This window comes from Bactrocera dorsalis, chromosome 1 (genome assembly GCF_023373825.1).
Source record: "Bactrocera dorsalis isolate Fly_Bdor chromosome 1, ASM2337382v1, whole genome shotgun sequence".
Lineage (NCBI taxonomy): Eukaryota > Metazoa > Arthropoda > Insecta > Diptera > Tephritidae > Bactrocera > Bactrocera dorsalis.
Genome location: NC_064303.1, coordinates 14088758 through 14106107, shown reverse-complemented (window position 1 = coordinate 14106107; position 17350 = coordinate 14088758). Strand labels below are relative to the sequence as shown.

The window sequence follows — 17350 nt, the reverse complement described above, 5'->3', positions numbered from 1 at the left end:
CTCCAAAAATACCGGTGTCCTAGTAAATAACTATAAAAACCGTGATTGCTACTAAAAATAACGCTTTTATGAGACTACACCGACTTTTGGGATTCCCAAGCACTCAAACTGCGCCGCAACCCTATACATTCGCAGAGACTAAAGTAGACCTTATACATATGTATATGTACATATTGGTATATTTATTTTGTACACCATTTCATTTTGGGCATTTTCTTCTGCAACCACACACACACACACAGAAGCACAAACACACGGCGCTAAGGCGTAAATCCAAATTATCATCCCTGTGCGCTGACAGGAACCGGAGTAGAAAACAAGGCGACCACCACTCTATATATGCATGAATCTATGTATATTTGTATGTAGTTGGGAGCAGTCGCAACGCAAAGCGTATCCCTCACACCGTGTGCAGGAGACGAAATGAAAAATCAATGGGAAAATTTTCACAACACATACAACAATACACGGCTTGTTAGTGCCTGCCGCTGCTGCTGCTTTTACTGCCGTTATTCCTGTTGGAGTGCGACAATTGCGCCTCGTAACAAGCGCGTTGCAAGTGAAAAGTGCAAATATTCTTAATTATTTCACCAATTAGACTGCGCTAGTGTTTGCTGATTGGCAGCAGGTGAGCGCTAAGTGATTTTCAAGTACGCATTGACAACTTTTATGCGCCGTTAAACGCGCAGCACGGCGACGGGCGGCTTTGCAACACACAAAATCACTAAATTCACAAATTTAAGCAAAATTTCTGGATACTTTTCGACTTTTTCATTTTGCACTCACGCATTTTGTCTGTATTTCACATATTCGCACAATCATATCTGCCACAATTAACGGTTCGTAAAGGTCGCTTGTGCCGCTGCCACACGCTTGTGATTTAATTATTCAATTTGCACAATTTATTTCAATCATTTGTTTACCACTTTGCTACGGAGCACTGCTGAGCTTGTCAGCGCGTTGTTAAAAATAATACACATTTTATTGGCACTAGCACGCCACCGCCCCACGTCGCACGCCCCACAAGCAACATACGCACTGCATTAAATGCTGTATTTAAATTGTTTAGTGCAACGCCGTTGAGTGCTTTGCCACCGCTACTTATGATTTGCATATAGTTTTGCATGTAAACTATTTCACTTTATACACAGCGCTCACTTACTGCAATGTATTTGCATTATATTTTTTCATTCACAAACACAATTTTCATTGAATATTTATTTAATTCACTTTTTTTCTTATTTTTTGCTTCTCAATGCGTGTTACGAACGCGCGCGACACCACCTCCCCAAAAGACGGCAAAACAGAAACAAAGTCGCTGTCACTTGGTGTGCAGCCAGCGGCGCCCGTTCAGTGTTGCCAGCGCTCGCTGGCGTATACTACGAAATTTAACATGCATGCGCAGCAGAGTGGAACGTTCTTCCAATCGGAACACCACAACTGCAGTGGGAGCGTGTTACTCAGAGAGCGTAAGAGAGAGAGTGTGAGAGAGATTAAAAGAGCGTAACAAGCGCATAAAGATAATAGATGAGAGTATGTATACAAATTATGTAGCTTCGCAGTGAGCGGGTTAACGAGCGCAGAAAAGCACACCAAGAATTATAATTTATGACACAAGGTATAATTTATAAAGCAAGGAAATGGAGTCGGAAGAATAGAAAGTTATTTTATATTAACAAAAACAAGAATTAAATTATTACTAACATATAAAGGAACTAAATTTTTTTTGTTTTATTTATTTTGTCTAATAAGCCACACCGTTAGAAACCCAAGGTAGGTGGAAACAGTGCTGCCATTAAAGTTAAGCTGCCAGATTTCTAAAACTATTGCTATATTTTTTATTAAATGCATAAAAAAATATATTTTATAAGGAATGCCAAAAATATTATATAAAAAAAATTAAAGAAAAATAATTAAATTAAAAAATAAATAAAAAATTAAAAAAAAAATTAAAAAATATCAAGATAATAATTATAAATATGCTAAGTAAATTTACACGGTCAAAACATATAAATACGTGATTTAACTAATGGTGTGACGGCTACAGATTCTATATAGCCCAAAAAATCAAAAGTGTTAAAAACACTTAAACCGCAGTGAATCCTCGAAACGAAATACCAAAACTTCCGAGGGAATTACTAATATACCTCCGATAGTATTACTGTTATTGTTGTAAGCCTAGGAAACGTGCTCTTTCGACGGGGTCGGACCAAAGAGAGAAGGGTGTCAGATGAGTAGTGTTAGCAGAGCATGCAAAGAGGTGGCCAATGTTATGCGGAGACTCATTACATGCTGGACATATATGTATTTGATATGTCAGGGTCTGTTCTGAATGAGAGAACGAAGCAGCGTAAGGGTTTCTCGCGGCAACACTAACTTTCCGTCTGCAATGGGTGTATTGTTTGACGTCGTCAACGTCCTTGATGCGGCGTAGCTAAGGACCGGCCGGCCGATTGCCTTGTAAGTTACCAAAAACGTTTCTTTGTCCTTTACCCATGTGCTGTCCTACCGACTTGAATATTTTAGGTGTCTAAACTTTTATCAATCCTAATTAACAGGAAACAATTTTTGGTTCATTTTACTAAATAAGTTTTAACAAATATAAATACTAATATATTATAATGATTACTAATGGATAAATGTTTTTAATATTATTAATATTATTAAGATTATCATTATTATCATTCTTATTATTATTATTATTAATACTATTGTTATTAATATATTATTTCAAGTAATATTTTTAATCCCACTCATTTTTATATATTCTAACATTTTCATTTCCGTTTTTATTTAACTACAAAGTGGCATGCTCTTAATCTACATAAAACACTTACTTGACAACTACAAAAGGGCAGCACTGGTCGCTATTATCGGCTGCGGATGTCAACACTTGTTTTGCAGGTTTTTATGACTACATTTGATTTGTTTATAAACTGTGCACCGACACCGTTTGTCACATGAATTTCTCACTTAATATTAACACAAACATTTAAGTTTGCTCATTTCATTAACATTGCCGCACTCACCACATAAAATCAAACATAATTTATGCTTTGCACTTCACTGCATTATTATTATTATTTTGCTACTTTTAACACCGCCGACCATACACACACACACACACACACTACACTCTCGGCTTGTTTACGAATGGGGCGAGTGGGAGAATGCAGACATTCCACCTATTGGAAGTGGCAGCAGTGTTGTTGTGTAAAATGCAGACAAACACAGCAGCGGCGCTTCCATGAAACAGGCGAGCGAAATCGGAAAAAAGCAAATGTGAAAATTTTGTTTTCAAACACCACAAATTTCTAGCGTAAAACACCGGCAAACATTTATTTTTCATACAACACACGTGCAGCACACTTTAATTGATAGATTTCATAGAAAACATTCAATTTTCACACACTTTTATTTAGCTAAAACGACACAAATATAAACGCGACCGCACCACCGGACAATGAACTTATTACTTCGCTTTTGCGCTCTCTCGCTCAACTGTTCTTGGTGTGTGTTACTGCACTCATAGTTGCAGTGTAGAGTGTGCCGCTGATAGCGGTGTGGAAATCAACGGCGTTGAATTCGGTTGCTGGTGGTTTATAGTTATTTTATGGGTGATTTAAGGGTATATTTTATTAAAAATTAAAAGAAATAGTTTAGCAAAATATTTTTAATAAAAATAAATTAATAAATATTTTTTCAAAAATATTGTGCGAGTGTATAAATGACTTTAAATATATTTTTTTAATAATTCATTATATAATCCCTAATAATGTCTATATTGAACACAAGTTAAATCTGATTGTAATATAATTATATACCTATATATGGTAATATGTATTGTATACATACATATGTGTATTGCGCATACAGATACAGATAGATGTCTACTGCCATCAAAATGCCTCGAATCTCAAGCGCCTAAAAGTATGCAAAGTTTTGTTTTATATATACATATTTCACACAGTAACTCATGACGGTTACTAATTTGGAAAGGAAAAGAATTATAAACAGTCAAATAAATATGTACATATGTTTTTCTTTTTCTATGAAAACCATTTTGCATGATTCATTGATTCATGGCATTTCCTATCCGTTATATCAAAGAGTTCAGTCAGCTTTTTGTGGGAAATAGATTGTTTCCTTAATTTTCACAGACCACAACAGCGATTTTACCAATAAAATATAAAAATAGTAAAAAAAAACTCATCAATTATATAAGTAGCTAGGTGGGAGCGTATCATCTCCGGACTCAGTTAGTGCTAGATACTCCCTTTTGACGGTTATCGAAAGCCTTATGATCTTGCTATCTCGTCTCTTCGTTGCGTTCAAATCAGCAGCCCCATTTGTAGCGCATCTTCTCCAATGGCCAATGCCTCGTTATAATAGTTATGTGTCTGAACATACCTTTTTATTAAGTCCTCCGTTCAAGTCTTGTCAAACTTAGGCCGATGTAAATACCTTATCTTACATATGTTCAAATTGTGTATGAAACTCTCTTTTGATTATTCTTAAAAGGCATGGTGTTGACTCGGTCTCGGATTCGTCTAGAAAGACGAAATGTTTTCTGACCGGGAACGCAAATTATGGACAAGTGAACTTGGCTTGCAGTGAACTTAAAGCCATTCTGCAATTGTTGACTTCAGGGGAATTAATCTTTGTCATCGACAAGACTAGGAACATCGCCTGGCTATTCGCGTATATATAATTGCTTTCTGCAACCTCGCGCTGTTAGTCATAAAAACTTCACATGCCTTCCCTATGCCTAGTAGTTCCGCTTGGAAGATTCTGGCTTTTTGGTATGCGAATAGTAAGAGAGAGAGAAATAGAGATGTCATGAACTTTGAATTATGATTATGAGTATACCTCTACTTACCAACCTTACTCCGCAGTCCTTTTTGTTTATGCCGGTTATTCTTCCTCCTTCTCTCCTACTAAACCTGAAAATCACTATTTCAATCCAACCCCTTAATCACACAAGTATAGCAGAAAATGCTACCACTTTTGAATGAAAACATCCATGGACAATTGTTACAAGCGGATCAGTCAGGCATGACTTATTACCCCCAGTAATCCCTACTCGGGCTACCCTCTGCATTCCATTTTATTTCCTGATATTATACTGTTTCTCTAATGCTGTCCTAGTCTGTTATTAAACTTCGTAAGGCTCTTTCCATAATCTCGCCGATTCTAGAAGAAACATCCCTATGATCTGATGTGTATGTTCATTAGCCTTTCTAGAACCTTCAGCTTGAAGGAGGTGACGCTTGCAATCCTAAAATATTTAGCATTTTCGTGTGTTCTTTAGTCTGGTCTTCATAGGAACACTACTATGCTTTTCTCCAGCTTCCTGGGATATAAGATAGCTAAGTATATATGTATATTCAAACCTTAGAACCATTGCTTCCTTTAGCTGCTGTAGCATTTTGGGAATAATTCCATCAGTATCCGCACCTTTATATGGGGAGAAACTGTTAATGGCTTGTGTGTTTTTTTCGTGCTTACTATGAATACTGATTGGTCTATTGTGCTGGTTAAACATCCATTATTGTAGATTGCTTCACTCCCGGAGAACATCAAGTGGCTCTCCAGCAGAGGAGGTCGAAGCGCCTGCCTCCGTTTTTCAATAAGCAATATTAGTATGCTATTTAGACGTAATTTTGCTCAGCCTGGCAAATCCTTTGCAGTTTTCTACTGATGTACAGAAAAACTGTCATGAGTCTGCCGTAGCTTTTCTCAGTATTTTTTGTATTGCTTTATGATTTACTTATAAGTTCTGTTGTAGAATTCATTTTCTACCTAATACACACCCTAATGTACGTAATATAATAAATAAATAAAGAATTCTGTCAATGCAAAAACAATTTTCTCATACATATTTATATGTAAATATGTTAATATGTATATACATACTCACACATTTCCGCATTTCATCAGCAAATAACAACAAAAAATGTATTGTAATTAAATTTCATTACAAATATTTATTTATGTATATATAATATATATTATGTATGTATAAGTATGTAATTGCTTCATTCAACTTAATTCATTTCTAACGATTAACGGTAAAATACAATAACGCATAGCTCGTATACTTCATTTCATTCAATAATAAATATAATATAATAAAATTTGTATACACAAATGTATATAATAAATATATACATACATATGTACTTATGTATTTGTGTAAATAGATGCAATCAACAAATACTGGAATATTTTATAAAATATAAAAATAAATGTAGTTATGTACATATTTAAGCTTTTTAATTATATAATTTAATTTGTGCTGCTTGCAGTATTAAGTACAGTAGGGCCACGCTAACTGGGTATGTTATATATAAAAATATACGTTTGTTAAGTAAATAAATTTGACAACTTTCATGTTTGTGTTTATGTAAAAGTGTGATACAGTACAGAATGTGCTTATATTTTATAGTACAGTGTAGCCCCGCTAACACAACCAAATGTTTTATTTGACAAATTTTGCTTTTGAGCAATTTTCCTAAAAATTTCTGCAGAAAAACTGAAACAGCGTTATGGCTGTTTACATTTTATAGTACAGTGTAGCCTCGCTAATACGTCCAAACATTTTATGTAATTAAATTTTGATTTCGATATTTTTTTATATTGACTTGTGTTGAGCAACTGTTTTAAATGTGCTAATTAGTTACAGTTCCCAGTACAGTGAAGCTTGGCTAATGTGTATTGTATTTCTTATATTTTTTTAGCTGTTCTTCTTTCGTTTTTGCTGAAAAGCGGCTTTAAACAACTTGGTCGCTGACAAACTATATGGCTGCTTACATTTTATAGTACAGTGTAACCACGCTAACAGATACAAATTTATATTAAAAAAATTTGATTTCGGCTATTTTTTATAATGATTTGTGCTGAAAAGCTGTGCTTAATGTTTAAATGAATTAAATTTCCAAGTACAGTGAAGCTCAGTTAACAAGTACGGTAATTTTTATAATTTCCTTTTAGCTGTTTTTTATATTATTTTTCTAAAAAGCTGCCATAAACAATCTAGTCGCTAACACGAAATTAAATATTTTTGTTGTTAAGGGTAATTATAAAGTGTAATTTTATATGCAATTTGGATTTTTGCAACATTTTAAACTTAACTGTAAAATATTAAAAAAAAAATAACATTAAAAATATTAAACAAAAAAGTTTGAATTAAAAAAAATAGTTTAAATATTAAACAAAAAAATCTATAAAAAATAAAGATATAAAAAAGTAAATAAAAAATAAATAATAGAAATTAAAAATATTTATTTTATTAAATTTAAAGACTAAAATAATAAAAAAAATAATTAAAATATTAAATAAAAAAATTTAAATACTAAAAAATGTAAATAAAAATATTAAAAATAAAAAGAAAATTAAAAATTTTTATTATATAAAACTTAAAAATAAAAATATTTAAAAAATGTTTAATTTTATTTTAATATCAAACAAAAAACTGAAAATATTAATTTTAATTTATTTTATTAAATTTTTTTTTTAAACTTGTTCCGCACAATATAAATTCAACAACATAATTTTAGTACACTGGACATATTTTATATTAAAAATATTACTCTCATTACTATTAATTCAATTTGAAGTTGCTTCATATCGAAGTACAGTGTTGCCTTTCTTACTTGAACTATTTTAATTTAATTTTTACAAAAGCAATTAAAATATGCTTTTACCTTTATATTTACAGTAATAATAGCTGCGCACAATAGTTAGTACAGTGAAGCTTCGTTAACACAAATTTCGAAATAATTTCAAAATAACATATTCAAGACTTACTTTTAATTTTCTACTCATTTTAAGTTTATCTAATTTTTTTGAAGTTTTTAAAATTTACAGTTATTTTACAGAAAATTCTTTAATAAATAAATTTAAAAAAAATTTTTTAATAATTTTGGCAAAAAAAAATTTTTATTAAATTTTCCTATTTTCTAATTCTCAATATTTTTTTAATATCTAAAAATTTCTAGGAATGTGAAAAATTTTTTAAATTTAAGAATTTTTTATAATTAAAATTTTTTTAATTTATTAATGTAATTGTATTTTTTTTATTTTAATTTTTTTTTAATTTATTTTATTTTATTTATATATATTTCTTTCATCAGTTCTCGTCACTATGCATATGGAGCCGATTATCCAACGTATTTAATACGACCTCCTAATTCTTAACCAATTTTTACGCCCGTAAATACTGTAAGAATTTTAATTACAGTTCTGAATTTTTTATTTTTTTTTTTTCATTTTAATATTTTTTTAATTTAAATTTTATTATTTTTTTAATTTAGAAATATTCAACGTGCCTGTTAGCGAAGCTTCACTGTACTCAACTGTTTAACAATTACACACTCATTTACGCTCGCTTAAGCACGTACAGAAATGGCAACACCCGCACCAATCGCTCTCTACGCAACGCCATACACCACTAGCCTTAATGTACCGTTATGCCGCACATAACCACAGCATTTATAATCCACACTGTCCTTGACTGTCAACTAATCCAGCTGCTTGCCCTCCTCCCTATTCTTGCGGAACGATACTGAATGTATCAACAATGGCGGCAAGTTGCCACGCAACATTTGCAAACGCTTACTCTTGCCCTTGTCCGGCCGGTGTATACCCTCATTGGATGATGACATTGAATTGGACGATGTTCCAGACGGCACAGTCGATAACATTTCGCTGCTCTGCGTTTGCAGCATGGCCGCCGAGCGTCGGAAGTAGCGTGGCATGGAGTAATCATCTTGATTGGCGCGTGCCGCATTCGCTGTTTGTATGGAGTACAAACTCTGCGAGACGCGATATTTCTCGATGGTCGGTGTATCTTCGTAATTCTTCGGTAAATTGCTAAATGATATGGATGGCACTTCGGGTGTCATGCTGATACGTGAACCGGAACCGGTAATCGAAAAGATGTCCGTTTCGCTGGCAGCGCTGCGCACATTGAAAGCCGGTACGCTTGTGGCGCTACGCTTGAGCTTGCGCGGTGTCGTATTGCCCGAAATGGTGTTCAACAAATGCGTGTGACGATCGATGAAACGTGGCGGACGGAGTATGACTTCGTCAGTGTCGCGTTTACTTTGATGCTCAACAGCCATGTCTTCTTCGGCAATCGCATCGAATTTTTTCGGTGTCAATGTTTGGCTGCCCTCCGGTGATGAGTCGGTGGTTAAGGTGAATGTAATGCGTTTCTCGTTGGCACTGTCGTGTGCATCAGTCGGTGTTGGTGTGTTCGTAATGGTGGTGGCGCTTGCAGGCGCCAGATTTTCGGGTGTACGTATTTCGGCTAGCGTGCCATTGCCGGTTTTTCCTGGAAAATAGTTGATATGTGCAGAAAAGAGAGAAAGAGAAGGAGAAGAAAATATAAATGTTTTTTTATTTTGCATAAAATGAGTTTAGTAGAGACTATGGACTATATGAATAAGTATAGGTTTAATATATATACATAAGTATGTGATGTAAACCAGGCATGATTGAATATAGGCTTGCTTACATTGACAGCGAATAATACTTGGTATGACGTCACATTAGCGAGCACTAATAAGAAAGAGTTGGGAGCAGAATTCAAGAATATGCCAATTTTTAAGTAAAAACAGCTGTTTTCAAATCAAAAGCTCTCAGGGTTTGCAAAATATAATTAAAAGAAACCTAAAGCCGAAAGCTTTCTGGGTTTGCAAAAGCTGTCACTATTAAAACGACTCAGTAACTAATAACCTTCAAATCGAAAGCTCTCAGGGCTTATAAAAGCGGTTGCTATTGAAACGACTAAGTAGCTTAAATACTAAAGTTTAGTTATATTCGTAAGAACTATCAAAGAGATGAGGAGTAAAGCTACTTCCGTCAAATTTTCATTGATTCATACTGTCGAATTCTTACAAAATCGATGAAAAAAAGCTTTGAAATTGTTTTTAGAAAATATTTGTAAACGAAATCTCCAATTCTTGTAAAATTCTCGTAAGTTGTGGAAAATCGCACAAAAAAGCTTTTGTAGCTTTCTGAATAGAGTCAGCAAAAGCTTTCGAAGTTTTCCCAAAAAAAAGTAACTTTTTTTAAAAACAACCGAAATGTCAAAATTTCGAAAACTGCACAAAAACGCTGAAAAAAAAACTTTAAAAGCTTTTCTAAAAATTAACTGTTATATTTTTTAAGCAAAAACTGTCGAGCAATTTGACTATCTGATATTTTTAAATTCTTTCCTATAAATAAGTTTTACATAAAGCTTCTTAAAAAACAAAAGCGAAAAAGAGCTTTCATAGTTTTAATAAAAATAACGGTAAAATATCTAATATTGTATCACCCGCTTTCGCAAACTATCAATATCGTTGAAAAGGAGCTTTCGACTTTTTTTTTAATTAATGTTATTCTTTTATACGCAAAAACCGTCAACAACTAATAAAAAGCACTATGAAAGCTTTCCTAAAAAATAAACTTTTAATTGAAAGCTTTTTTAAACTACAACTACAAAAAGAGCTTTCAAAGCGTTCATAAAACAAAAAAAAAAAATAGTGAAAACTTGTTCGTTCGCAAACTGTAAAATTCGTTGAAATTAAGCTTTTGACGCTTTCTTAAAAAAATAAATGTAATTTTTTATGAGCAATCCGTTAACAAGCTTATCATAAGAAAAGCTTAATTTGCATAAATCTTGCAAATTCAATGCTTTCTTAAAAAATAATTGTCATATTTTTTAAACATAACTAACTCGCAACGAATACCAAAAAGCTTCAAAATGTCGTAAATCACGCAAAATTAAAAAAAAAAGCTTTCAGAGCTTTCTTAAAAATGAACTGTTGTATTTAATGAACAAAACTTTTCATATCGCTCGTCATCTTAATATATGCATATCAAATTTACGAAATTACATAAAAATTTATGAAAAAGCTTTCAAAGCTTTCTAAAAAAATACCTAATATTGTATATTTTCAATATAAGAACAATCAAAGCTAATATATGTATAATTTTGACAAATTCTTGTACGCTGCGTTAAAGCTTTCAAAGCCACCTGGTATATGTATTTTCAAAGCTTTTTTTAAAAGACTTACTATATTTTCAAAACAAGAACTTTCAAAACTATCATTATTTAAATATGTAATTTTGACAAATTGTTGTTCACTGCGTTAAAGCTTTCAAAGCTTTCTTAAACATACCTCACTACTATATTTTCAAAACAAGAGATTCCAAAGCTATCATTGTCGCAATATATAATTTTAACAAATTCTTATGCACTGCCTTAAATCACTGTAACCGCCTTGACATTTAAAAATTAAGCTTTTAAGCTTTAAGGCTTTCTTAAAATATACATACTATAATAGTGTAATAGGTTACCTGCTTAAAATCGTAAATTAAAGTTATCAGAAACTGCTGGTATTGACAAATATGCTCAGGAAACTAACGGTAAATAAAAAATCCAGTGCTCTTCAAACTATTCTAAAATCAAGAAAAGCAAAACTCTTAAGGTGATAAATATTTAACAAACTGATGACTAATTCGTCGATGATTCTAAACAAAAAACATACTGTGAAACAGACACGGCTAAATGGCCTCAGATCGTCATGGTGATCATTTATACCATATATACACTTTACAGGTTCCCCAATGTGTCTTTCTAGGTGTTATAAATGCAAACTTGATATACTTTTGGATATGCTTTTAAATTGGTAAGCATCCGCACATGTGACGTCATCAAATCAGCTGCGGTTGTCAAACTTGCTGACAATCGATTGTGACAGTAACCGACACTGCCAATAAGGAAAGCTAAATACCATATTCAGCCATGCCCAGTGTGAACTATGAACAGTCGTGTCACAAAAAATATACACACTATTTACACAAAAATACAATAAATAATAATAATAATTATATATATATACATATATAAGCATATTAAGATAGAATATAATAAAATAAATATATGTATATAATATAACAATATTCAGCACCCCGTAAGCAAAACCCCCACTTCGATAGCCCACATTTTGACAGCTGCATTTGAGAACTTTTTTGTTTAAATTTGAATAACTTGATTAAAATAATACTCTGAGCCAATTAAACGGTGTGGCATTACAACAAAAACATGCACAGGTTATAGAGCGCTTGGGTGTTTCTTTTTTCTTCGTTTTTTGCTTGAAAAACATTGACGGGACCAAGGGTGGACGGGTTAGTAAGATTTGTAAGCGTGTTGCAATTAATTTTCAATTGCAATTACAATTGGGTTAATCATCAGAGACAGTTATGAATGCATGTACGAATGTATGTATGTATGCGCTTTTAATTATGTAATTATATATTGATATACATGGATGTATAGACAGCGTCACCGTTATGGTATTTCCCCAATTGTAACTCACTCGACTCATTTCATTGAATTTTCGATCGAATCGACTTCACTTATGATTGTGTGTGTATATTTGCATATACGAGTATATTATATATGGTTATGTATATTATATGGCATGTAGAATTTGTTAAGGAATGCAGTATGACTGTCATCTCAAGTCTCCTATACAGTAAGGTAATTCTTTTTGAAAGTTTTACCTCTCCACAATGGTCTAAGGGGTAAAAATCTGCGCATCAGTTACTGAATTATAACAATTTCTGGCACTAAAAGTAAATAAATATATTACAATAATTAAAATACAATAATGTAGTGGCATAAAAGCAATAATAGCTAGATATTTGTAAATAAATATATATGTGTGTGCGTGTGTGTAGGTAGTGGTAAGTAAGTAATCTGAATTTCTTTTATGAAAACTTTGATAATTTTTGTTTATTAAAAATACTACAGCATAAAGAAATTCCATCAGGTAGCAATGGTATGACAATGGCAACGCACAGTGCATCATGAGTGCTCAAAAAGTGGATAAAAAAATTATAGTTTACAAAAAATTAAAAAAAAAATTTAAAATAAATAAATAAATAAAATCTATGACTAAAATATGAGAAATAAAGGTTTTCGAAATTTTTTGAAAATACAGTTTTGTATAAAACAATAGTTTTAAAACAAAAAACTAAAAGCAAAATAACATTTTATACGACTAAAATGTTGGAAATAAATATTTTCGAAAATTTCCGTTTCAAATAAAATTATTTTTTTTTAAATTAATGCTAAAAAACTTAAAATAAAATTATTTTTTTTTAAATTAATGCTAACAACTTAAAATAAAAATTAATAAAAACAAGAAAAAACGTTAACTTCGGTTGCAGCTAAATACCCTTCACAGGTGCATTTCTGTTAGTAACTATATGTTAAGTTTGTATGGAAGCTAAATGATATAGTAATTAGATCTGAACAATTTCTTCTGAAATTACATATTTTCCTTAAAAAATAATTTATAAAAAATTTCTTGAATATATCTTGACAAACGCGAAAGTTTTCCATACAAGAACTTGGTTCCGATCGTTCATTTCATATGCCAGCTGTATGTAATAGTATTCCCATATCGACCGTTCCGACAAATGAGCATCTTCTTGAAGAAAAAATGACGTTTGCAAAATTTCAAAACGATATCTTTAAAACTGAGGGACTAGTTCGTATATATACAGACAGACAGACAGACGGGCAGATAGACGGACTTGGCTAAATCGACTCAGCTCATCAAACTGATCATTTATATATATACTTCATAGGGTCTCCGACGCTTACTTTTGCATGTTACAAACTTTGTGACAAACTTAATATACCCTGTTCAGGGTATAAAGAGTTGTATAAAACTAATATGTAAAATGTATGTTTTCGAAATTTTTGGAACATATGTACAAAAACAAAAAAAAACAATACACAAAATATGTGCGACTAAAATATGAAAAGTAAAAGTTTTCGAAATTTTTTGAAAATACAGTTTTGTGTACAATAAAAAAAATTTAATAAAAATATAATTTTTATACGATTAAAATGTGTCAAATAAATATTTTCGAAAATTTACAATTACAAATAAAATTATTTTTGTAAAATTAAAGAAAAAAACTTAAAATAAAAATTAATAAAAAAATCATATAAAACTAAACTATTTTATGTAAAATGTATGTTTTCGAAATATTTGGAACATACAAAAACAAAAAAAAAAAACAATAAAAAAATTTGTACGACTCAAATATGAAAACAAAGGATTTCGAAATCTTTCGAACATACAGATTTGTATAAAGGAAAAGTTTGAAAAAAACTTTAAGAAATATAACATTTTATACGACTAAAATGTTTCAAATAAATATTTTCGAAAATTTTAAGTAGTTTGCAAACAATTTTTTTTGTAAAATTGAAGTAAACAACTTAAAATTAATCAAAAAAAAAGCTGTAAAAACTAAAATATGTAAATTAGTTGTAAAAACAGCCTATTTTTGATGACATCACATATCTCGGGACCCAACTGACCGATTGCGACTAAACTTTGTACGAAACATTTTTCTCATATTACATTCCATTTTTCTCACTTTCCAGTACACAAATTAGGAAGCAAATAATAAAACGGGTTAAAACTTTACACCAATAATATGGCACCTTATGTTTGTCCAAATGCAAACGAAACTGTTCAAGCCCCTTGATACCGAATTTGGGGACATCAGTATCTATAGTTGACTTTTGACCTAAGGTATCGATCATTGTGTTAGTTATACAATTGAAATGCAGACAGAGCCATTTCCTGAAAATAGTAATATAGTCTGTGTACCAAAAATGGGTTGAATCAGGTCAATACTTCCCAGAGCCCGCATATACTTTATATTATAATTGTATATCTTTGTGGCTAAAAAAGATACAATTAGGCGAAAACTTGACCTAAAAAAAAATAAAATATATAACAGCCGTAGCTGAGAATGTACCCTGATCCGTGGAGAATCGATTCGGTGCCGTTCGCAGCAACTCGGACTGACGTATGGAATGATTTGGCGCATCTTACGTCGACATCTTAAATAGAAAGCGTACAAAATAGAACTGGTGCAAGAACTCAAGCCGCTCGATTCAAGAAAAGCGATTTCAACTAGAAACACAAGGGTTTGGTGTAGTTTGTGGGACGGTGGAATCATCAGTCTATATATCTTCAAAAATGATGCTTGTGAGATCGTAACCGTTAATGGCGATCATTATCGCCTTGATAACCGACTATTTGATGCCTGAAAGTGAACCTCGTGATCTCGCCGATAATTGGTTTCAACAAGACGGCGCCACTTCCCCCACATCGCATCAATCAATAGATTTATTGAGATTATTAAGAGAACTTAAATGAGCAGATAATTTCAGATTTTAGGACTGTCGATAGGCCACCAAGATCGTGTGATATCACACTGTTAGAGTGTTTCGTCTGAGGATATATAAAGTCGAAAGTCTATGCGAACCATTCCGCTTCGTTTCGTCAGTTACCAGACGAAATATTCGAATGAGTCATCGAAAATTGGACATTGGATGGACCATGCGAGACGTAGTCACGGTCAACATTTGAAAGAGTTAATCTTCAAAAAAGAAATGCGAAAGAATGTTGCCATTAAATTTGAAGTTTCTGTGTTTTTTCGCTAATAGGTAAAGAACCTCGAAATGGATCACCCTTTATATACACATACGAAAAAAAAATTGTAGAAGTTGAACGCTTTTTATTCGAATAGTCGACATAGAAGGGTTAACCGGATAGTTGAAAATGAGCGGTTAATCGACTCCAAATCGAATATTATTATTCGAGAAATGTCATATTCGGTCAATCGGTTAGTTGAACAGTCGAATACCAGAGCTCCAATGTATATGTATGTACATATATTTGGTTTGTTCTTTTCGTGTTCTTGATTATACAGAGATTTTTCACCGGTCTGACAAATGGGTACTGGTGATATTAATATCGAAATTTTTTATTAATATTTTCGAGATTAGACACGGGTTCAATTTCGGTTTGACTTTCACATTTTTTTTTAAAGCTAATAATCATATATGGGTTTGTTCGTTTCGGGATCATTATTAGACTCGGGATAAATTTTGGGACTGTCATAAAAATTTTAAATAAAGTTAGTAATCATATATGGACTTGTTCGTTTCAGGATCGGGATCAGACACGGGATCAATTTCTGGACTGACATAAAAATTTTAAATAAAGTTAGTAGCCATATGTATATGGGTTATATTTCGGGGTCGGGATCGGGATTAGACTCGGGATCAATTTCGGAACTGACAGCAAAAACTTTGAATAAAAAAATAATCATATAGGAGTTGTTCGTTTCGGGATCGGGATTGGGTTTAGACTCGGGATCAATTTCGGGACGGACATAAAAAATTTTAAATAAAGTTAGTAGTCATATATATGTATGTGCATGCATGTTTTTCTTTTTGTTTCGGGATTAGGATCGGGACCCGAAATCGCTCGGGATCAATTTCTGGACTGACATAAAAATTTTAAATAAAGTTAGTAGCCATATATGGGTTATATTTCGGGGTCGGGATCGGGATTAGACTCGGGATCAATTTCAGAACTGACATCAAAAACTTTGAATAAAAAAATAATCATATACGAGTTGTTCATTTCGAAATCGGGATCGGGATCGGATTTAGACTCAGGATCAATTTCGGGACTGACATTAAAAATTTTAAATAAAGTTAGTAATCACATATATATGAATGTTTTTCTTTTTGTTTCGGGATTGGGATCGGGATTAGACCCGAAATCGCGCACATACGTGGCTTACGAGTACCATTGATATCCCGGTTGGACTTTAGAATTGGGTTAACACTTGGAATCAGTTTCGGGACTTACATCAAAATCTTTGAATAAAAAACATAGTCATATATAGGTTTGTCTAACTAACACCAAAAAATAAGTTCTGAATTGTTCATTTCGGTATCAAGATAGATTACGGTATTAACATACGAGTACTGGTTAACTCTTTCAAACCAGAAAGCAACCAATAGAGAAATTTCAGTTATTTTTCAATCGTATTTTCGGGATTGGCTTCGGGATCGGAATTATAAACGGAACTGCTTTCGGGACTAACATCAAAAATCAATATTTTTCCATCGTATTTTCGGGATTGCCTACGGCATCGAAATTATTGTCGCGACTACTTTCGGGACTGTCAACAAAAATTTTAAATAAAATTAATAATCACACAAGAAGTTTGCAAGCAAAAGCAATTAAAGCCTTTTATCTCATACAACTTCAGCAATTAGATGTACAAGTAAGTTGTATGTATGTATGTATGGTGTGTACTTAAAGCGGCAGTAAGCATCTACGTGTGCGCACGCATCCACCCAGCTCGCACAATAAAATTGACATATATATGTACATATACATATGTAGTACGTATGTATGTGAGCAGTTATATTTTTGGCATATACGTCATGCTTCTTGAAATCACA

The 17350-nt window shown here is 32.3% G+C and overlaps 2 protein-coding genes across 14 annotated transcripts in view; both read right to left on the bottom strand.

Moving 5' to 3' along the window:
- Positions 1 to 3492, bottom strand: part of LOC105228487 (semaphorin-1A) — a 481986-nt gene extending 478494 nt beyond the window's left edge. For 7 of the 9 annotated variants that reach the window (XM_049455900.1, XM_049455926.1, XM_049455929.1 and 4 more), the window contains exon 1: positions 1163 to 1319. The gene's annotated coding sequence lies outside the window, so the exon portion shown is untranslated. Of the gene's footprint in view, positions 1 to 1158; positions 1320 to 2837 lie in introns of those variants that run through there. The other 2 variants (XM_049455921.1, XM_049455919.1) reach the window with 2 other exon arrangements.
- A 4607-nt stretch (positions 3493 to 8099) lies between these two features.
- The window catches only part of LOC105228488 (hypothetical protein), an 84445-nt gene continuing 75194 nt past the window's right edge, over positions 8100 to 17350 (bottom strand). For all 5 annotated transcript variants that reach the window (XM_029551209.2, XM_019991112.3, XM_011208338.4 and 2 more), the window contains one exon: positions 8100 to 9337. In XM_029551209.2, coding sequence (XP_029407069.2) covers positions 8523 to 9337 — 815 coding nt within the window. In that variant the 3' untranslated portion in view covers positions 8100 to 8522. The remainder of the gene's footprint in view (positions 9338 to 17350) is intronic.